This window comes from Staurois parvus, unplaced genomic scaffold (genome assembly GCF_062004578.1).
Source record: "Staurois parvus isolate SC_StPar_1 unplaced genomic scaffold, SC_StPar_1.0 ptg000604l, whole genome shotgun sequence".
NCBI classification, from domain to species: Eukaryota; Metazoa; Chordata; class Amphibia; order Anura; family Ranidae; genus Staurois; species Staurois parvus.
In genome coordinates, this window is record NW_028318400.1 from 1,181,191 (window position 1) to 1,199,022 (window position 17,832).

General features: G+C 40.0%; 1 protein-coding gene across 1 annotated transcript in view; it reads right to left on the minus strand.

Annotated features, from left to right (window-relative positions):
• Positions 1 to 17,832, minus strand: part of LOC149449767 (alpha-2-macroglobulin-like) — a 124,129-nt gene that overhangs the window by 94,919 nt on the left and 11,378 nt on the right. Inside the window, exons 4-10 of the mRNA XM_089692754.1 lie at positions 16,672 to 16,724; positions 9,852 to 9,872; positions 7,478 to 7,631; positions 5,505 to 5,589; positions 3,628 to 3,748; positions 2,237 to 2,351; positions 2,040 to 2,149 (exon numbers count right to left, since the gene is read on the minus strand). Coding sequence (XP_089548880.1) covers positions 2,040 to 2,149; positions 2,237 to 2,351; positions 3,628 to 3,748; positions 5,505 to 5,589; positions 7,478 to 7,631; positions 9,852 to 9,872; positions 16,672 to 16,724 — 659 coding nt within the window. The remainder of the gene's footprint in view (positions 1 to 2,039; positions 2,150 to 2,236; positions 2,352 to 3,627; positions 3,749 to 5,504; positions 5,590 to 7,477; positions 7,632 to 9,851; positions 9,873 to 16,671; positions 16,725 to 17,832) is intronic.

Consider the following 17,832-nt stretch of genomic DNA (forward strand, 5'->3'; position numbering starts at 1 on the left):
GTCCTTGTTGTAGAACTAGGTTCTAACTACAAGGGGTTAAATGCTACGGTGAAGTTAGTGAGGCAGGGTGCATAGAGGTAAGTTCAAAAGAAACTCATGGAGGCCAAACATCTAGGAAAGTTCCATTGGTGTTTATCATTAGATTCCTGCACAAGGCCCTCTGAGAAGAATGGGTAGCAGTAGATAAGACCAGCAACACAGCTGACTTCCAATGAGGTCCTGTCCATGGCAGCATCTTGGGTTGGGCTTACTGTCTGGGGTATGTGTTACCCTTCTGTTGTATTACTGTTAAGGGGTGCTGGTGAAGGGCATCTTGAATGATGAAGAGGGTGCAAGTCAATTTCATAATTGTATAAAACTCTACTAAATAGAATGGAAGGTGTAATTTCTAAAAAAGGCCACTTTTAGTGCTAATTTTTAAGTCACTTAATACTAGTCAAATGTGTTAGAAATTTTTACAAAATGATTTTACTCTAAGCCTGTAAACTGAATTGAACATTTATTAAAGTGTTGTGGGGACTGCCACTGCTGACCTACGACTTATCTGAAAGAAATTCCTGAGAATGGGGGCAGAGTAAGGGGATGGGGTGATTGTTGCTAATCATGGTGTGCTAAGCACGGTGTGTATTGTGGGTGTTGCCAAATTACACTAAAAGTGGAAGGAGCATAACTGATTGGTTCAGAGGAAATATTGAAATACACAAGCAACAGACAGGCAATTGTGAGAATGTGAGGGTAACAAATGGGCAATCATATGACCAAATTCGTCTCAAAATATGACCCAAACCATCCACTTTGGTAATTCCTGGTCTCTAGCCACCACATCACCTCCTCCCATGTTCTCCTCAAGTACTTCCCTAGAGTCTTTCTCATCCTCTGTAATTCCCTACTCCAATTTCTCTGGTTATCTCCTACTCAGTCCACCTTTAGGAGATCCCTAAAAACTAATTTGTTCAGAGAAGTGTACCCTGCCTCCACCTAAAAACCCAATCTTCATATTCTCAATCTACTTATCCCCCCACAGTTATTATCTTTTTGTATCACTTTTAGATTGTAAGCCCTCATGAGCAGTTAACCCTTATGTCTGGCATTGTATTGTATCTGCACTGTCTTTCTATATTTGTAAAGTGCTGCACATAATGTTGGCACTATATATATCCTGTATAATAAAATTTATAAAAATGTGAGTGTAACAAACACCCAATTGTGGCAATGTGAGAGTATCAAATGGGCAATTGGGACAATATGTGGCAGTGACAATAACAGTGACAGTAGTGACAATAGGAAAGACATGCCCCATCCTGCAGCCATGCTGCTTCCTCAACCTTGTGGAGCTAATAGATTCAGTACAAATGCTGGGATATGTGGTTCCACAGTGAAACTACGTGTTCCAGCCTATGTACACTAATGGATTTAAAATGCTGGCATTGCCAGGTCAATTTTGGAAGGTTTCTAGGTATGTAGATAAGGCCTTCACTTCTAGTAAAAAAAGAAACTGAACTCAGGAAGCTGTACCTTAAAAAAGCAAGCAGAGGTCAATGGAGTAGTCACTAGTATTGCCTGTGGTCTCCATGCAGCTGGCGTTTCAAAATTACTATCTTACAGTTCCTTGTTCTGTATTGCATCACAGTGTGGAGGCCACAATCTTGGTAGAGGAGCAAGGCTTTGCTACCTCAGGTTAGAGACTCCAGAAAGGAAAGCAGTAAGCAGAGCATTAGTGATATCACCTAACCTCACACCAAATCTCTTGAGACTCACACAGTCAGACTCACAGTGCCTTAGACCTTACAATGCAGATACACCACTATGAGGCTATAGACCCAGAACTGCCTAGGCATCCTCACATACCAGTAAGTGCACTGCTCTGTTTCAAGAGTGATTTAAGACAAAATTTACATTTTTTGGGTTACTTATTAAGTACAATCAACATTTCTAAATTTTCCTTCATATCATAGCAAATCTTTACTTTCTGAATTAATTCCGACTTTAAAAAAAAAAAAAGAAGTAAAAAAAAAAAACCTCTGCTCTATACAACTCACCACAACCTTGTATGGGATCCCAGCCTTGTAGGTGTAGTCTGGATCCACATAAGACACCTTGTTGACTACAATGGTCACAACGGTTTGAGCGGATGTATTCAACTGAATTCCTGCAAATTGAAGAGATTGAGAGCAGAAGAGATTAAAAGATCACAATTGTACTTGTGTGCTGGAAAGTAGTATGGAAAGAAACTTACCTGTGCCTTGTTCTGTGATTGAGGCTTCTGCCTTCAGATAACTAGCCAGGCCAGTGCTGTTTAATTTATAGTCTTCTGTGTCTACTTCAACAGAGCGACATCCTGATGTATCCAGCTGAAGGAAAAAAGGCACACATTTCAAACAATACTATAGAAAGTATTCCTTTTCAGGGACTAAATATCAACTCTTATCAGCAACTTCTGATGTCAATTGGCTGTTTCTCATCTGACAACCTCACCCCCTGAAGAAATACAGTTTCTAAATTCATAAATGTAATAGCTTAGTTAACAATTACAGGTATGTGAGAAATCACACACCTGTAAACAGAAAAACAATAAAAGTATGTTAACTATCTCTGTTTTTCCAGGTCTAGGCTCCTTACGCATCATTTTATAGAAGACATGAATAAAGGAGAAGGCCACTTTCAGTGTGAACTATACCAGAAAACTGTAGTCCAACACAAAACTATGACCTTCAAAGCCTTTTGTATAGCTGTTTCCCATTACAAACCAAGGCAACATTCTAATGTAATCATGCAACTCCCCCCAAAAAAAAACAAAAGCAAAGAAGGTCTGAAACCAACCTTTAAACCATGGAGGAACCCTTGAAATAACTTTCTAGTCTCAAGGAACCCCTGCTAATATTTTCTATATGTACAGCTTATGGTACATTAGCATGATGGTCTCTGGAAACAATGTTCCTTTCAGTTGTAGTCATTGGGAAGCATGCCCTCTTTTCAGACAACTAAACAGATTATTGGTGGAACCCTGGTAGAGAAACTGTGTCTTAAATACAACTTTAAGTCGACTTCACAATGTCCCAAAGTCTCAATTATTTTCGTCAAACATATTTTAAAAATTATTTGAAAATAAATATATATAATTATTATTATTATCATACAGGTTTATATAGTGCCAACAGTTTGCACAGTGCTATATATATAGGTTACAGGGGCGGACTGACCATTTGGAAACTCGGGCACCGCCCGAGGCCCGGGGTCAGTAGGGGGCCCCATGAGATGCCCCCGGTACCTTTTTCATAGGCTTTTTTGAGTTTGGGCAAGGACACAGGAGCCCCATGATCCCTTATTGCCCGGAGGCCCCATGAGTTGTCAGTCCACCCCTGATAGGTTATATATATAGGTGCTACCTTCTTCATGTCAGCACTTATATGATGAGCCTATAGCTTTGTTAGAAACCAAAGCCATGTGATTTTTTTTTTTAATCAAACAAATTATACCTAAGCAGCCCACATGGAAATATTTGAGGCTAGGTTTGATGACATTTTAGTGAGGGTGAAATAAGTAATGTCTCGACAAAACCCATTTACAGCAAAACCATTTCAACTTATTGTTAAGATTCACCTACCATTCAATTACTGTTGATCTTACCTCTCCAGTGAATACATGACAAATATTAGGTTTCTTGGCAATGTCTCTTGCATACCATTGATAATATGATCGACATACAGAAACTGAATATTGACCATGAACTGGCTTTCCATATGTGTACCTAAAGATAAACAAGGAAACAAACCATATGTAAATAGGGTGTAGCAGTATCATCCTAGTGGGAAGACAACTAAAACAAACAGTCATGACCCAACCTGAACCTAACCATCTTCATACACCATCTTGTGATTACTTCACCTTATTGAAGCTATCTTCCCCTTTCTGCTGTTTTGCTGTCTTTTGCTGGAGACTCTGCATATTTCATTCACCAAACTTCAGGAGGTGCATGCGTAGGCAAGTGTCCATTATGTATTATTTTATTGTGTTCTGCCGTGTTACTGTATTTATGGGATTATGGGATTATAACTGATTACTGTAGGGGTCATGTGTGACTTCTTACTCTGCATATGTCACATCCTGTCTTTTATAGGGTACATATATATCTTTAGAGGACTGGCCTAGAGCTGTTGCCAATGGGAGTTTATTGGTGAGGACATCCTTCTACTATGTGTATTTTCCTTTTTTGCCAACGTTCCTCTCAAAATAGCCCTTCTTCAGGGATTCCAGTTACTATGGACTTTGTTTCTATGGACATTTGCCAACACAGGTATGGGCTGCACTATGTTGCTATGCACCTTAAACTGCTAGAGAAAATGTTATATGCAGCATCACAGCCAATTCTACCCCAGTCCAATGATGTGATTTATTTTATCGTGTATGGAAAGATTAAGGAAGAGTTGCATTTTTATTTCCTTTGAATACATATTTATTGAAACATTTTCCAAGCATACATTGCAACCACTGTCATATTTACAGACAGATATATATAATCAATAGCTTACAAGCCAAGGCGGTTGTACATCATATACAAAAACTGTAACAAAGACAAAGCTTATGGTGTATCAAGATGGTCCATTGACCATCTTGCATCAAAGGCAGAACAGCATAAGTAACAACAGAAAAACTATATGCCCTGATTGAGGAATCAGGCGTTGGTGCATAAGTCATCCCTACGGAACAGCCTAGAGAGTGAGAGGAAAAGATAAAGGAAGAGAGAGAAAGAGAAGTGGGAGGGGACATCAAGGGTGCTCAAACCTATTGACATAGTAGGATGGGCTTGTTGGATCCATGGGGTTCATATTTTGAGGAAATTCTCATGTGTATCTAAAAGGAGTTGCATTTTTATTTCATTTAAATGCCTCAGTAAAAAATGGAGCTTTATTCGAGAGAAGAAGTGTCAGTGTCTTTACTATGGTACTATACTATAGTATTAACATAGAGTCTGTGTAAGCTTGGTGTATCTGAAGAACCTTTACAGCGGGAGTTAAAGCCATTTAACCCTCCAAGTTATGCAGCCTTTGGCTGCTGCAAACAGTTATTTAGTTTAACCCCTGAGCTTTAGTTCATCTGAGTAAGTGCACACTTTAACCTTTAGTGCCGGGTTCACACTCATGCGGTGCAGCACATCGCATGTGATTTGTAAAGGAACCGCACCGCATTCCTGTGCAATTCACATGTGATTTCTGTGCGGTGCAATTTGAGCCAAACATTTAGTGCATGATCCTTTTTTTGTCCGCACTAGAATTGGATCGCATGGAAATTCTCACCCATGCGTTCCAATTCCGCACATCACAACGCGTTTTGCAAACCGATTCACACGAATCGCGCTGCAAATCATGCAAAAAATACTTAAAGATGTTATGCTCAAGTGTGAGTCCAGCCTAAGAAATAAAATATGTAAATGGATGACTGGACCAGTACACTCTTCCAGACTCCTCCATTCATCAGGAACAAATATGTTTTAAAGTTAAACTCACCTGCCACAAATCTGAATAGGGAAATCTTTACTTTCAACTCCTATGGACTTGGGGAACACAAGACTGGCCTCAAATTTCGGAAGCACTGTGAAGATAGATTAGGTAAATGTCAGACTTGACTTGGTGGTAATGAAGGACTATTCTAAGTGTGATTTTGCCAATGCAAGAAAAATATGAAACTATGGACTTTATGCATCAACAAATTCTCTATAAGAACAAAAGTTTATTTTTCCATAGCCACCAGTCTGATTCAGACTTTCAAGGTAGATCCGATGTTGACTGGCATTGGAGAAGTAAATCAGCTAAAATGTAAAAGAGACCTACAATTGATAATATTTGTATTTAACATCTTACATTTTCCTCATTGTTGAAAGTCTTTATTAACGTACATGGTAACCCTAACTAAATTATATTTAGATTGCGGAGTATCATAATTAGCTGCCACTTTGTCAAGACTCAGGTTCTGAACCTGCAACCTCTGCTGTGTCTGGTCAACAACCCCTCCCCCACCTATCTCCTAAACATGTCTACACAGTCTGAGACAAAGTCCACACAATATTAGGACAGATCACCCTGCACCCCTAACAGGCACAGTGTGATTTACACATAAGAGGGATATAGGGAGCTGAGACAGGGGTCTCCCCACCTCTCCAAAGTGATCTGGGTTCCATGGGCCCCCCACCCAAAGTGACTCCCGTCACAGCCTTGAATGATCTTGCTTTGAACCTTGAACCCTTTTCTCCCTCATGAACTTCCTATTAAGGCCATGCCTTTGCACTTCCTGTTTGCCAGATTATTGTGCTCCCTTCACCCAATATCTTGCTCTTGTTATACCTGCTGCCGCCCATACCTTCCCTGTCACTCATTACTGACCTTTGGATTGTTCCTTGACTACACTTCTGCTTGATGCCAACTACTTGGTACTGACCTTTGGCTTGTTTACTGACTACTCTTCTGTTTTATCCTTACCTGCTATATCCACTATTGGACCCCAGATTGCTTACCTCCTGGTGGGGTGATCCTAAAGGAGACAACTTAATGCTATTATGCAGCAAAACCCACCTCCACCATCAGGGGTTCTAGTGAATACTGATTAGTACTTGGACCCTGCGCCTATGGTGAGCCCTCATCATCCACCAGGGTGACCTACTTGTATACCTATCCTGCTGGATGGTGGGAGTCTCTCTAAAGCTATAGCTTCTGGTCTTCAAGCCTGACCCCTGACTATGACACACTTCCTGTCTACATTGTGCACTTATGCGAGAAATGCGTGGCATTTCTCAGGGAAGATTTTCTGATGGTGGCAACAATGGACCATGCTTATGGAATGTGCATCAGCAGCACCACTTGCCTTGAGGACTCCAGTGGGAAAGTACACCAAAGGATGACAATGCAGAACATAACTGAAAGTTGAAGACACTGTCATCCTACATCAGGGAATGCTTTCGAAAGGGCTATTGTGGTGTTGCCTCCAGGTATTATTTTGATAAAGTTTGCAGGTTAAAAATGTTGAAAATAACTTTGGAAATTACTTCAAAGCTTAAGTGAAAAATTATTAACTGCAGTAAGTTAACATTTTGGGGCTGCTGTAATAGAAATTTTGTGACTGGGGGATCTTTCCGGGTAGAGCACATGATTTTCAGGATGATTAGGGTGCACATCCTAAGACAGTGTTAACAACAGTTGATTGGTGAATTACAGTAAAGATAACTAACACTCACTTTGGAGTTTCACTAGTCAAGAATATTTTGCTATGCAACTTCAGTCCTTTGGATGAATGGTCTATGATGTTCAATATAAATGGCAAAAAAGGCTTTCACGGTGAAAATAAAAAAAAAATCATATTTTATGATTTTATCACATCCCCAACCTCTTCTGTTCCTAAACATGCAGAATTTTATAAGTTATTAATGACAATGCTCTTCTTATATAACAATGTCTTTTAGAAAAAAACATAGATGAACGTTCCTCACCATATTCTTCCACAGTGAAGGAGTGGACTTTATCACCCGCCCTGATTGTATATTCTCCCAGTGGAGGCTCAGAGGAGAGAGGAAGAGAAAACTCAGCAATTCTTTGATTGGTATTCACGTTCAGCCACTGACGAATTCGGTTTTTTCCTGGATCCTGAAAGGCCACACAACACTTCAAAAGACAGCTACCCAATACAATTATGAATTATTTTCTGACTAGCCAAAATAATGTTAATACATTATATATTTTAATTTTAAATAATTTATTTTTAATTACTTGATACTTGAGGCTGTATTATCAGGTTTTTATCCCAAGTCTCTTTCATTTAGCGAGACTTTTCTTTTTTTGTAAACAAATCCCTCTGCCCATTTTTCCCCCCCAGTTCTTCTTTTGAATCTGATGCATAGACCTCCATGGAAACTTAGTCAGTCACCTTTGGGACCATGTTTCACATTACACCCATATTTAGAAGCATGAAAAGGGGTGACCATTCTCCAACCATGCACCCTCAAACCACCTCCCACGTACGTGAATCACGAGGTGTGTCTCCCTGCAGCATCCTGTAATATTAAAAAATTTAGTACGCTTGCATGCGTCTCCACTCACACAACCATGGCATCCATTTAAAGGGATTTGCAAATAGGAAAACTACACACCCCACCTGCCACCAAGGCAAAGGGATTTACAGATTCTGCCAGCACAAGCATGGTCACATCACCATACTTGTAATTTAGGTAAGGACCTGAGCCTGAGGGAAACAATGCAGAAGACTGTGGATTGCACCAGTGATGCACTGAATTTGGTTGTAATGTTCTGCAGGTTTAAATGAAAAATTTTATTAAACGCACATTTTTTTACTTTTTTAATGTAGGTGTGATTGTTACATTTTTGCAAATAATCGATTATTCCTTTAACTACCGAAAGGGTTATGCAACACTAAACATTTTATTTGCTATCTAAACAACTGAATTTGTAATTTGTAAACTATTGAATTTGTAGATTTAAAAAGATTTAAGAAAAGTAGCAGGGGAAAAAGAAATATGGGGGTTTAACCAGTTATTTTTTAACCTATCAATTCTTTGTAGACTGCGTACCTGAAGGTGTGGCAGGGGTCTGTTCTTTGCCTACATCAATTTAACTAAAAAGCGACCCTCAATTTTCTGAGATTCTCATCTCAGAAAATTGAGAGGTATGGTTTCCCTTTTTTACATAACAGCAGCATTAAAATTGAGCATAGCCCCAGTCATTACAGATAACATTTTACCTCTGCAACCAGCTTCTGCTCTAGCCACTCCTCATTGTTGTCTTAATATGAACGTTTCTCGTATGCCTTTTCCTTAAGGTAGGTTCAAACATGGGCAGCTTTAGAAAAGTGATCAATGGTGGATCAATAGAGGCACTTTTTTTTTTGCAAAACAGCAATTTTAGGTGTATGGTAGCTTTTAAGAGAGCAGTCAAGGAGTGATAAACCATGGCTCAACTGACCATCCCTTGGCTGACTGCGTGAAAGAGCACTTACTGTGAAACTATATCATGGCATATTAATAGTAGCCTTGTCCAATAATGATTCAGAAACTATTACAAGTAAAAAAATGAGCAAAGTAAGAGCTTTATTGAAGTGTTGAAATATAACGTAAGGCAAAAAACTTTGCAAAGTCACAGATATACTGAGGGGGATTTACTAAAACTGAAGCCCTCAGAATCTGGTACAGCTGTGCATGGTAGCCAATCAGCTTTGAACTTCAACTTGCTCAATTAAGCTTTGGCATTAAAACCTGGAAGCTGATTGGTTTTTATGTAGAGGTGACCAGATTTTGCACTTTTCAGTTTTTGTAAATCTCTCCCACTGAGACCACTTGTACAATACCTAAACCAAAGACCATATGCCTATTCTTACCAGAAAGCAATCAACAATCAAAAAAAACCCACTTCCGGACAAAAACAGTAAAGAACAGCACAACAGCAAACCTAACATCCACCAAAAAAGCTTTGATGACCAACTAAATTCATATGGGTGGGGGTTGTTGACTTCAAAGTCTAAATGTATACCCCAGTACAACAGTAATAAGATTCTTAATGTTTACCTTAGCAGTGGATGGCACTTTCTCCAGTGGCGGGTGGGACCTAAATTAGCTCAGAAACCCCTGATTACTGTCTTCATAATAAACTGCATTTGAGATTACAGGCTATTCTATTTATAAATCTTTATTAAACAGGGGCTGCCATATGCATTTCATTCATTGGGTACATCAATGAATTATAGTAATTTGTACTTAGTCTCTAATCACACATTACCAGTATTTTAGTCAAGTCGCCATAATTAACAGCATGTACACAAATCAGTTGCTTAAAGGATTTGTTATACTTTTGTACCTGTAATTCTACCAGCGCAATCTGAAAAAGAAAAAAGAGAAAAAATGTATTCACAGTTAAATTCCATAAGGCTGATAAAAAGGCACAAAATAATGCAGTACTGGAATCATAGATACACCATTATATAATATAAAGTATAAAAGGTGATGTTGCGCTGAGTAAATAGGTACCCAACATGTCGAGTTTTAAAATAGTTCATGACTGTAAAGTACCTTAAAGTGGTTCTTCTGAGCTCGCCCCCCTCCCCCACATAAAATATTAAACGTCAGCTGGTACAAATACCTTAGCTGATAACTTTCAATAACAAGCCACTTACCTGTCCAGGAATCCAGCGCCATCCTCACCTGGGTTGGTTGTTCTCTGGTCTTCCGGTCCCTGTCGCTGCCATGCCAATTGTGGGAAGTACCTTAAAGTGATTATTCTGAGCCAACCCCCCCTCCCCCATATAAAATATTAACCGTCAGCAGATACAAATACTGTAGCTGATAACTTTCAATAAAAAGCCACTTACCTGTCCACGGATCCAGCGCCATCCTCACCTGGGTTGGTTCTTCGCTAGTCTTCAGGTCCCTGTTACCGCCATGCCAATTGAGGTACCCCCCCCCCCAAAAAAAAAAATAAAAAAAGATCCAAAAAGTTGAAGAGGAGGGGGGAAGTGGTGAAAAAGCAGAACTTCCCTTTAGGGGTGAGGTTGCACTTTTAAGTTTGCCAACAAAGGGTATCCCTTGAACTAATGGCAAAACGTTTTTTAGCATTGGATAGACTAGAGAGGGATTAGAACCCCTGTCAGTTTTTATTGCTCTCTGTGCCCCCGTTAGGGAGATTCCCCCTCTCTATTTGTCCTGTTTACCATTATCATTGCAAGTGAAAGTAAAAGTAAAAGAAAATCCCGAATTTTAGGTTGTCCCCAGAAAAGTAATAGAGGGAAAATCTTCCAATGGGGACACTAGTTCTGGTGACCTGGGGGGCCCCGGGAATTCCCTTAATTTGCAGGGATTTCCTCCCACTTCCTGTTTGGCACTTCCTGTTGGGACACAGGTGGTAAGAAAAAAATTGGACAGCAGTTATAACCCTCCCTTGCTCTATCCAGAATGAAAAAAATGTTTTGTCCATAGTTTTACTTTAAGCAGTATTAAACCCAAAACCAAAAATGAAATATTTTGCAGGTTATCAATCAATAGATGTGGTGGTTGCATTAATTTTCTTTTTTAAGGCTTTGTTTTGTCTGTTTTCCTGGTAGCCTGACCAGTAACACACCGCCTGTATTAGAGTTCTCCCGCTCTGGATGAAGGAGCAACAGAGACACATTTGGAAAGCAGTCTGGGGGGAGGGGAGTGTTAGATGGACTAGTAGACTTACATACATGAAACAAATTGAGGCCAAACACTTTATAGGCAATTACAACAACAGTCTTTTTTTCCCATACAGTAAATAAATAAAAGCTGATCATTGTAAGTACCCCTGTCAGTGATAAATGGTTTGTCTCAACCCTCTAACTACTATATCTGCAGGACAGTTTGTTCTTTTGAAAAACAACATACTTACTGGCAGGGTCAACAGGTGAAAGTAAAAAAAAAAGAAAGCCTAAAAGAGAAAACTAATGTAACCACCACATCTACGAATTGGTAAGCTGCAATATAATACTGTTTTCTTTATGTATTTATATTGAAAGGCACCCCAACACATCTCCAGAATGCAGCTGCATACAGGGGCGGACTGACAACTCATTGGGCCCCCAGGCAATAGGGGATCATGGGGCCCCTGTGTCCTTGCCCAAACTCAAAAAAAACTATGAAAAAGGTACCAGGGGCATCTCATGGGGCCCCCTACTGACCCCAGGCCCTCAGGCAGTGCCCGAGTTTCCAAATGGTCAGTCCGCCCCTGGCTGCATAACATTTGCATTGGGGGATGCTGCAAGGATATGCACTACTATCTTTTTTTTCTTACCTTATAGGTGCATATAGTGTATAGCATTTAGCCCAATTCTTTAAGGCTTCATGAACACTAAGAGCTGTACAAAAAAATTATAATCTTAGCGTTTTCCAGCGTTTTTGTTTTTTATTCCGACTTTTGTCTGGTGTTTAACTGGTTGTTATGGAGTTGTCCACCCACATCCTCAACGACCAATGACTCGTAAGCTGACAGCTGAATGTAAACAAAGAATTGCCAGCAAAATTACAGAAAAAAGACAGTGTGGCGGTTCCCCCTCAATTCAGACCACCTGCCCTACCAGGCCACATGCTCTTAACATGGGGGGCTACTTTGGGGTAGGCCCCCCCAAAACACCTTGTCCTCATGTTCATGGAGACAAGGGCCTTTTCCCCACAACTTTGGGCAGTAGTTGTGGGGGTCCGTGAGTGCGGAGCTTATCGGAATCTGGAAGCCCCCTTTAACAAAAGGGGCCTCCAGATCCTAGCCCCCCCATGTGAATGAGTATGCGGTACATTAACATCACTATGGGGACAAGGTGTTTTGGGGGCTCTTGCTGAGGGCATGTGGCCTGGTATGGTTCGAGGGGGGGGGGGAGCGAGCGCCTTCCAGGCTGCATGCTCGAATTAGGGTCTGGTATCCCAAATAGAATAATAATATATTTTAAATATATTTAAAAAATATTCTTCCCAAATATATTGACATATATTTGAAATACTACAATTTTGGCCATATTCATTATATTTCTATATATATATATATATATATATATATATATATATATATATATATATATACACTGTATGTTGAAATGAGTTTTTATTACAAAATATATGAAAAATATTTTTTAAAATAAAATTTCTTGTTCAAATATTTTATTAACATTTTAACAAGGGATAGAAACATAGGTACAAGACATTATGTGAACATGAGTGTATAAACATTAGTAGCTGCAGCAGTAGTGTCTTTATAGGGAAGGGGAGAAAGGCACAGATACATAAATGTGGTAGTTCGAATAACAGAAGATGAGCAAAATCAATATGTACAAATATAGGTAAGATACTTTGTGAGTATAGAAACAAGCTCCCCAGAGTTTTGTAGGGGGTTAGGGATAAAAAAAATGTACGCCTATGGAAGATGGTCAGAGGGAGGGGGGTCGTGGGGGGAGGGGGGAGAAGGGTATAGATAGGGGGGGGGGTCTGAAGGGGGATGGGGGGGAGGTAGGAGGTGAGTGACTCCAAAAGTGATGATGTGGGGATTAAGATATACAGTATTGGGATGTAGATCGACATGGTAGCAAGATAGCACTAAGTGTATGAGTTGATCAAGAGAGAAGGAGTGAGTCGTCAAAGTTTGACGGAAGGAAACATTCCACCCATGGGTTCCAGATACTCAGGAATGTGGGGATAGTGTCCAGTATTGTGGCTTCCACTTTAGCGTGGATCATAGCCTGTGTAACTTTGTTTTTTACTACTACGATGCTTAAGGAGGGAGATTTCCAGGATTTGGCTATGATCTGTTTGGCAGCCGTGGTAACTTGTAAGAGAAGTTTGAATTGCAGGTTTGTGTAGCCAGGGGGGCGTTGGTTAAGGAGGGCTGTGATTGGGTCAGGCTTGAGTGTTTTTGCACTGAGTCTAGACAAGATGCTGAAAATGTCAACCCAGAAGGCTTGGGCTATCGGGCATGTCCACCATATGTGGAAATGTGTTCCTGCCTCCGCACAGCCTCTAAAACAATCAGGGGAATAGTTTGGTGTGTATTTAGCAATTCTTGCTGGGACCAGGTACTAGCGGGTTAGAACTTTATAATTAGTTTCCAGGGCTGCTAAGTTTTGTGAGGATGATTTGGTATTAGACCATATAAGGTCCCAATCTGAAGGATCCATTTGATGACCAAGATCTATCTCCCATCTGCGGACATATGGGGGAGAAGGCGCGGTATCTGAGGTTGTGAGGAGGGAGCATATACATGAGTATATGCTGGTCTCTGTAACAAGCTCATTCAAAGGGAGACATAGAGATGGCCGAGCGGGTTGTTATAGTGTATGGAGCGTAAAAGTGTTGTAGTTGCAAGTACCTGAATATTTCTGAGGCTGGTAGGCCATGTGTCTCACGCAGTGAAGCAAAGGATTTGAACTTATTCTTCATCAAGAAGTGGTGGGCCCGGAGAAGATTGGCTGAGGTACATTGTCTAAAAGAGAGTGATGAGGACCATGCTGGGGGAAAAGCCGGATTTCGGAGGTATGAGAGCAAGGGGATATGTGGTGATTGTAAGAGATAACGGGATTTCAGTTTATCCCAAAGTGAGTGACATGTAGTGGGACGTGATAGGATTTGATTGTGAGCGACGGTCTACAGGTCTTAACCATAAAAGATTAGCAGTAGAAAGGGGGTCACATTCTATGGATTCAAGGATGACCCATTGTGGAATTTCATGGGTTGCATGATACTTAGGTAGTTGTGCAAGGTGCGCAACCTGGTAGTATTTGCTAATATTTGGGAGACCAAGGCCGCCTCTAAGTTTTAATTGGTGTGAGGTTGAGCGGGGTATGCGGGGGCGAGTGGGGCCCCAGACATAGGTGAATATATGACGTTGTAGGATGCGGAGGTAGTGTGCGGGTACTGGGATTGGGAGAACTCTGAATAAATATAGAATTTTGGGGAGTATTGACATCTTTACGACTGATATCCTACCCAGCCAGGCCAGAGGTAGAGAGGACCAATTGGTCATGAGGGCTGTGAGGTGGGTTAGCATGGGCGTGTAGTTAGCCGCGTATAGATCCGAAAGATTGGAGGTCAGTTTCATACCAAGGAAAGGGATAGAAAGCTGCGATCAGGAGAATCTGTTTCAGGTGGGCCAGGTCTTGAGGAGGGAGGGATATATTAAGTGCTACTGATTTCTGGGGATTAATATGGAGGCCAGAGATAAACCCAAACCCCTCGAGGAGCCGGAGGAGGGTGGGGGAGGAGGTCAGGGGAGAGGTAAGAAAGAGTAGGACGTCGTCGGCAAAAAGGCATAGTTTGTGGTGGGAACCACCTATCTCTAGTCCACGGACATCTGGATTGACTCTTATCAGAAGAGCCAATGGTTCTATGGCCAGGGCAAAAAGTAGGGGAGATAGAGGGCAACCTTGCCGGGTTCTGCGGGAGATTGGGAACTGGGCCGACCTGTGTCCTTAAAAATACATTTTCAAATATATTGTATGTCTTTAAAAATACATTTCATCTACATTTTTGGAATGCATTTACAAATATATGTAAAAATATATGTTAAAATGACTTTTTTATATGTAAAAAAAATCTCAAGAATATATTTAAAAAAAAATATTTTTAAAAATATTTTTCATATATTTTGTAATATATTAAAAAACTAATTTCAACATGCAGTATGTATATATATATATATATATATATATATATATATATTGAATACGGCCAAATTAGGAAAGAATATTTTTAAAATATAATTAAAATATATTTTCTTCCATGTGGGATGAATTTTGGGGTGGACCACATGCCATTATATTTTATTAATTTTGGCGTGGGTTCCCTTCACAATCCATGCCAGAAGTAAGGGTCTGGTATGGATTTGGTGGAGACCCAATGTAGTTTTTCTTTTTTAAATGTTGGCATCTGGTTCCCTTTATAAGCCATACCAGAACTGAAGGGCTTGGTATGGATGTGGGGGAAACCCCCATTCTGTTTTTTTTTCCTCAAATTTCTTTTGTTTAAGCTGTCAACAGGGCACAAACAGTGGGGGAAAAAAGATTCTGGAACTAGCATTTAGGAGCATTCAGCGTTTTTTTTCTACTGATAAATCGCTCCCACAAACTCAAAAAAGCATTTTTTTTTGCTCCTAGAAGCTGAAGCTTGAAAAATGCTTCTGGCCTACGATAGTGTGTATGGACACATAGGATAACACTATTCAACTTCTAGGAGCAGAAAAAAAATGCTGCTAGGAGCTTAAAGATTAGCTAGTGCGCATAGAACCTAAAAGATTTGCCTACTGAAAAGCATCTCATTGCATGAAAACTGCGTTATGATGTGAATGGGCACTTATTTTCATTGCAGTCCTTAACACAGGATGTATTGTCCACTCTCAGGGATCTGCACAATGTACATACCCTTGAGAGTTAAAAGATATCTAAATCCAAGAAAGAACATTTTATATTTTGCTGTTTACCAGTTTTTAAGTGCGGTGGCTGCATTCATTTTCATTTTCAGTCTGAGAACATTTTCAGCAAGTACAGAAAAGTTCACCTTGCCAGAAATGCAGTATCCTTGTCACTTTCTGTGAGCTGAAGCACAAAGAACAGTTATCTTTCTTATGTAAGCTAGTAGCCCTCCCCTCCATGTAACAGGGATGTAGAAAAGAAGACAAATTTGCAGTCTGACCTGGATGACAACCATGGCTCCCTTCATAGATACAGTGGAGATGTGAACGTAGTCACCTTAGGACAGGAAACATGTTATCTGCAGGGGTACCAGGTAAAAATACATTTTAAAAATCTGAAAAAAGAAAAATAATGCAGCCACCACATGTAAGGACTGGTAAGCTGCAATGTATTATATTTTTATTCTTGTGTTTAGATACAGGAGAACATTTCATAAAAAAAAAAACATTGAGGTTGCTATTAATGACACCCTTCTGAAAATGCTAGTTGCCTGTATGTTATGCTGATTCTCTTTCTTCACAGATCCAGAACAAGTTTGTCTATAAGAACATATGACTTTTATTTGACTTTCTTGATCTCATACAAGTTCTAAATCAGTGGCTCTAAGAACTGGAAACAAAAATGGATATCAACCAGACAGCTTGCATTTTCAAGAGGGAAGCAATAGCAGCTCCCTTATTTTTCTTATGACAGGTTTGCTTTAACTTGAAAACTTACTATTCTGTTTTCTGGTTGGTAATCTTCATTGATGGCCAGAATTCTAAAGTGAACTGCAAACATAAATAAAGGATTAATATTATTATTATTCGGCGTTAGAGAGGTGCTGTGCGATTGGAGTCACAAAATGTATGGCTCCGATCGCACCGCACGCAATTCGCATGTGATTTGCACAGGAATGAGGTGCGGTTCCTGTGAGAATCACGTGATGTATCGCACCGCATATATGTGAACCCAGGCTTAGAGAAGCTTACATGCAGTAAATTCACAAACACACATACATTCTGTATGCTTTTAGAAAAGCCATAATGGATATGTAGGATGAAATCATACACATTTAACATAATGAACTAGTAATAATAATAATATTACAAACATTTTGATAGGTGAAGAGTAAAGTTTAGTCAAACCAAAAAAAATGTTATGTATTGCAAATGACCATTTCTTAGATGTGGTGGCTGCATTCATTTTCTCTTTTTCGGCTATGGACATTTTCAGCAAGTACAGGAAATACCTGTTGACTTTGCAGAAATGTGATGTAAAAAGTCACTTTTACATGACCTTAAAGTGTTAATAAACCCACAACAGTAAAATCAGTCTGTATATGCAGTAAAGAGTGCTTGTTATACTCACTGTGGAACCTAAGGGGTTAATCCTCTGCATTGTGTAAAAAGGCTGTTAGATCTTGTCTTCTCTGATCCTTCCCTTTTTCCACAGTCCCCAATCCATCTACTGATAGAACTGAGCCTTGGGGGCAAGCTGCACATGTTCAGTTTGGTGTGTATTTCTAAGGAACTTTTTTATTTCTTGGGAGAGTGGTTGTGACCAGCACAGGGCCAATAAGTGCTGTCCAGACAGAAGGTCTGGGGTCCTGCAGCCTCAACAGACAATCAGGGGAGAATGAAAATGCCTCCTACAAGCTTTAACCAGTGCTCTGCTGGACACTGATAGAAGTCACAAGACTGCTCTAACTGCTGATGAGAAAAGGTATTTAGCAGTTTATATTTACTAAAATAATTGCATTTCCATGTTCTGTGTACTGTGGGAGACCAGATATAGTGAATGCAGGGTCCGGGGTTCAGTAACAATTTAAAAGAAAGCACAAAGAAACTTTAGGACCAGGTCACACCTGGTGTTCTGTGCAAGTTTCCTGCACTGCAT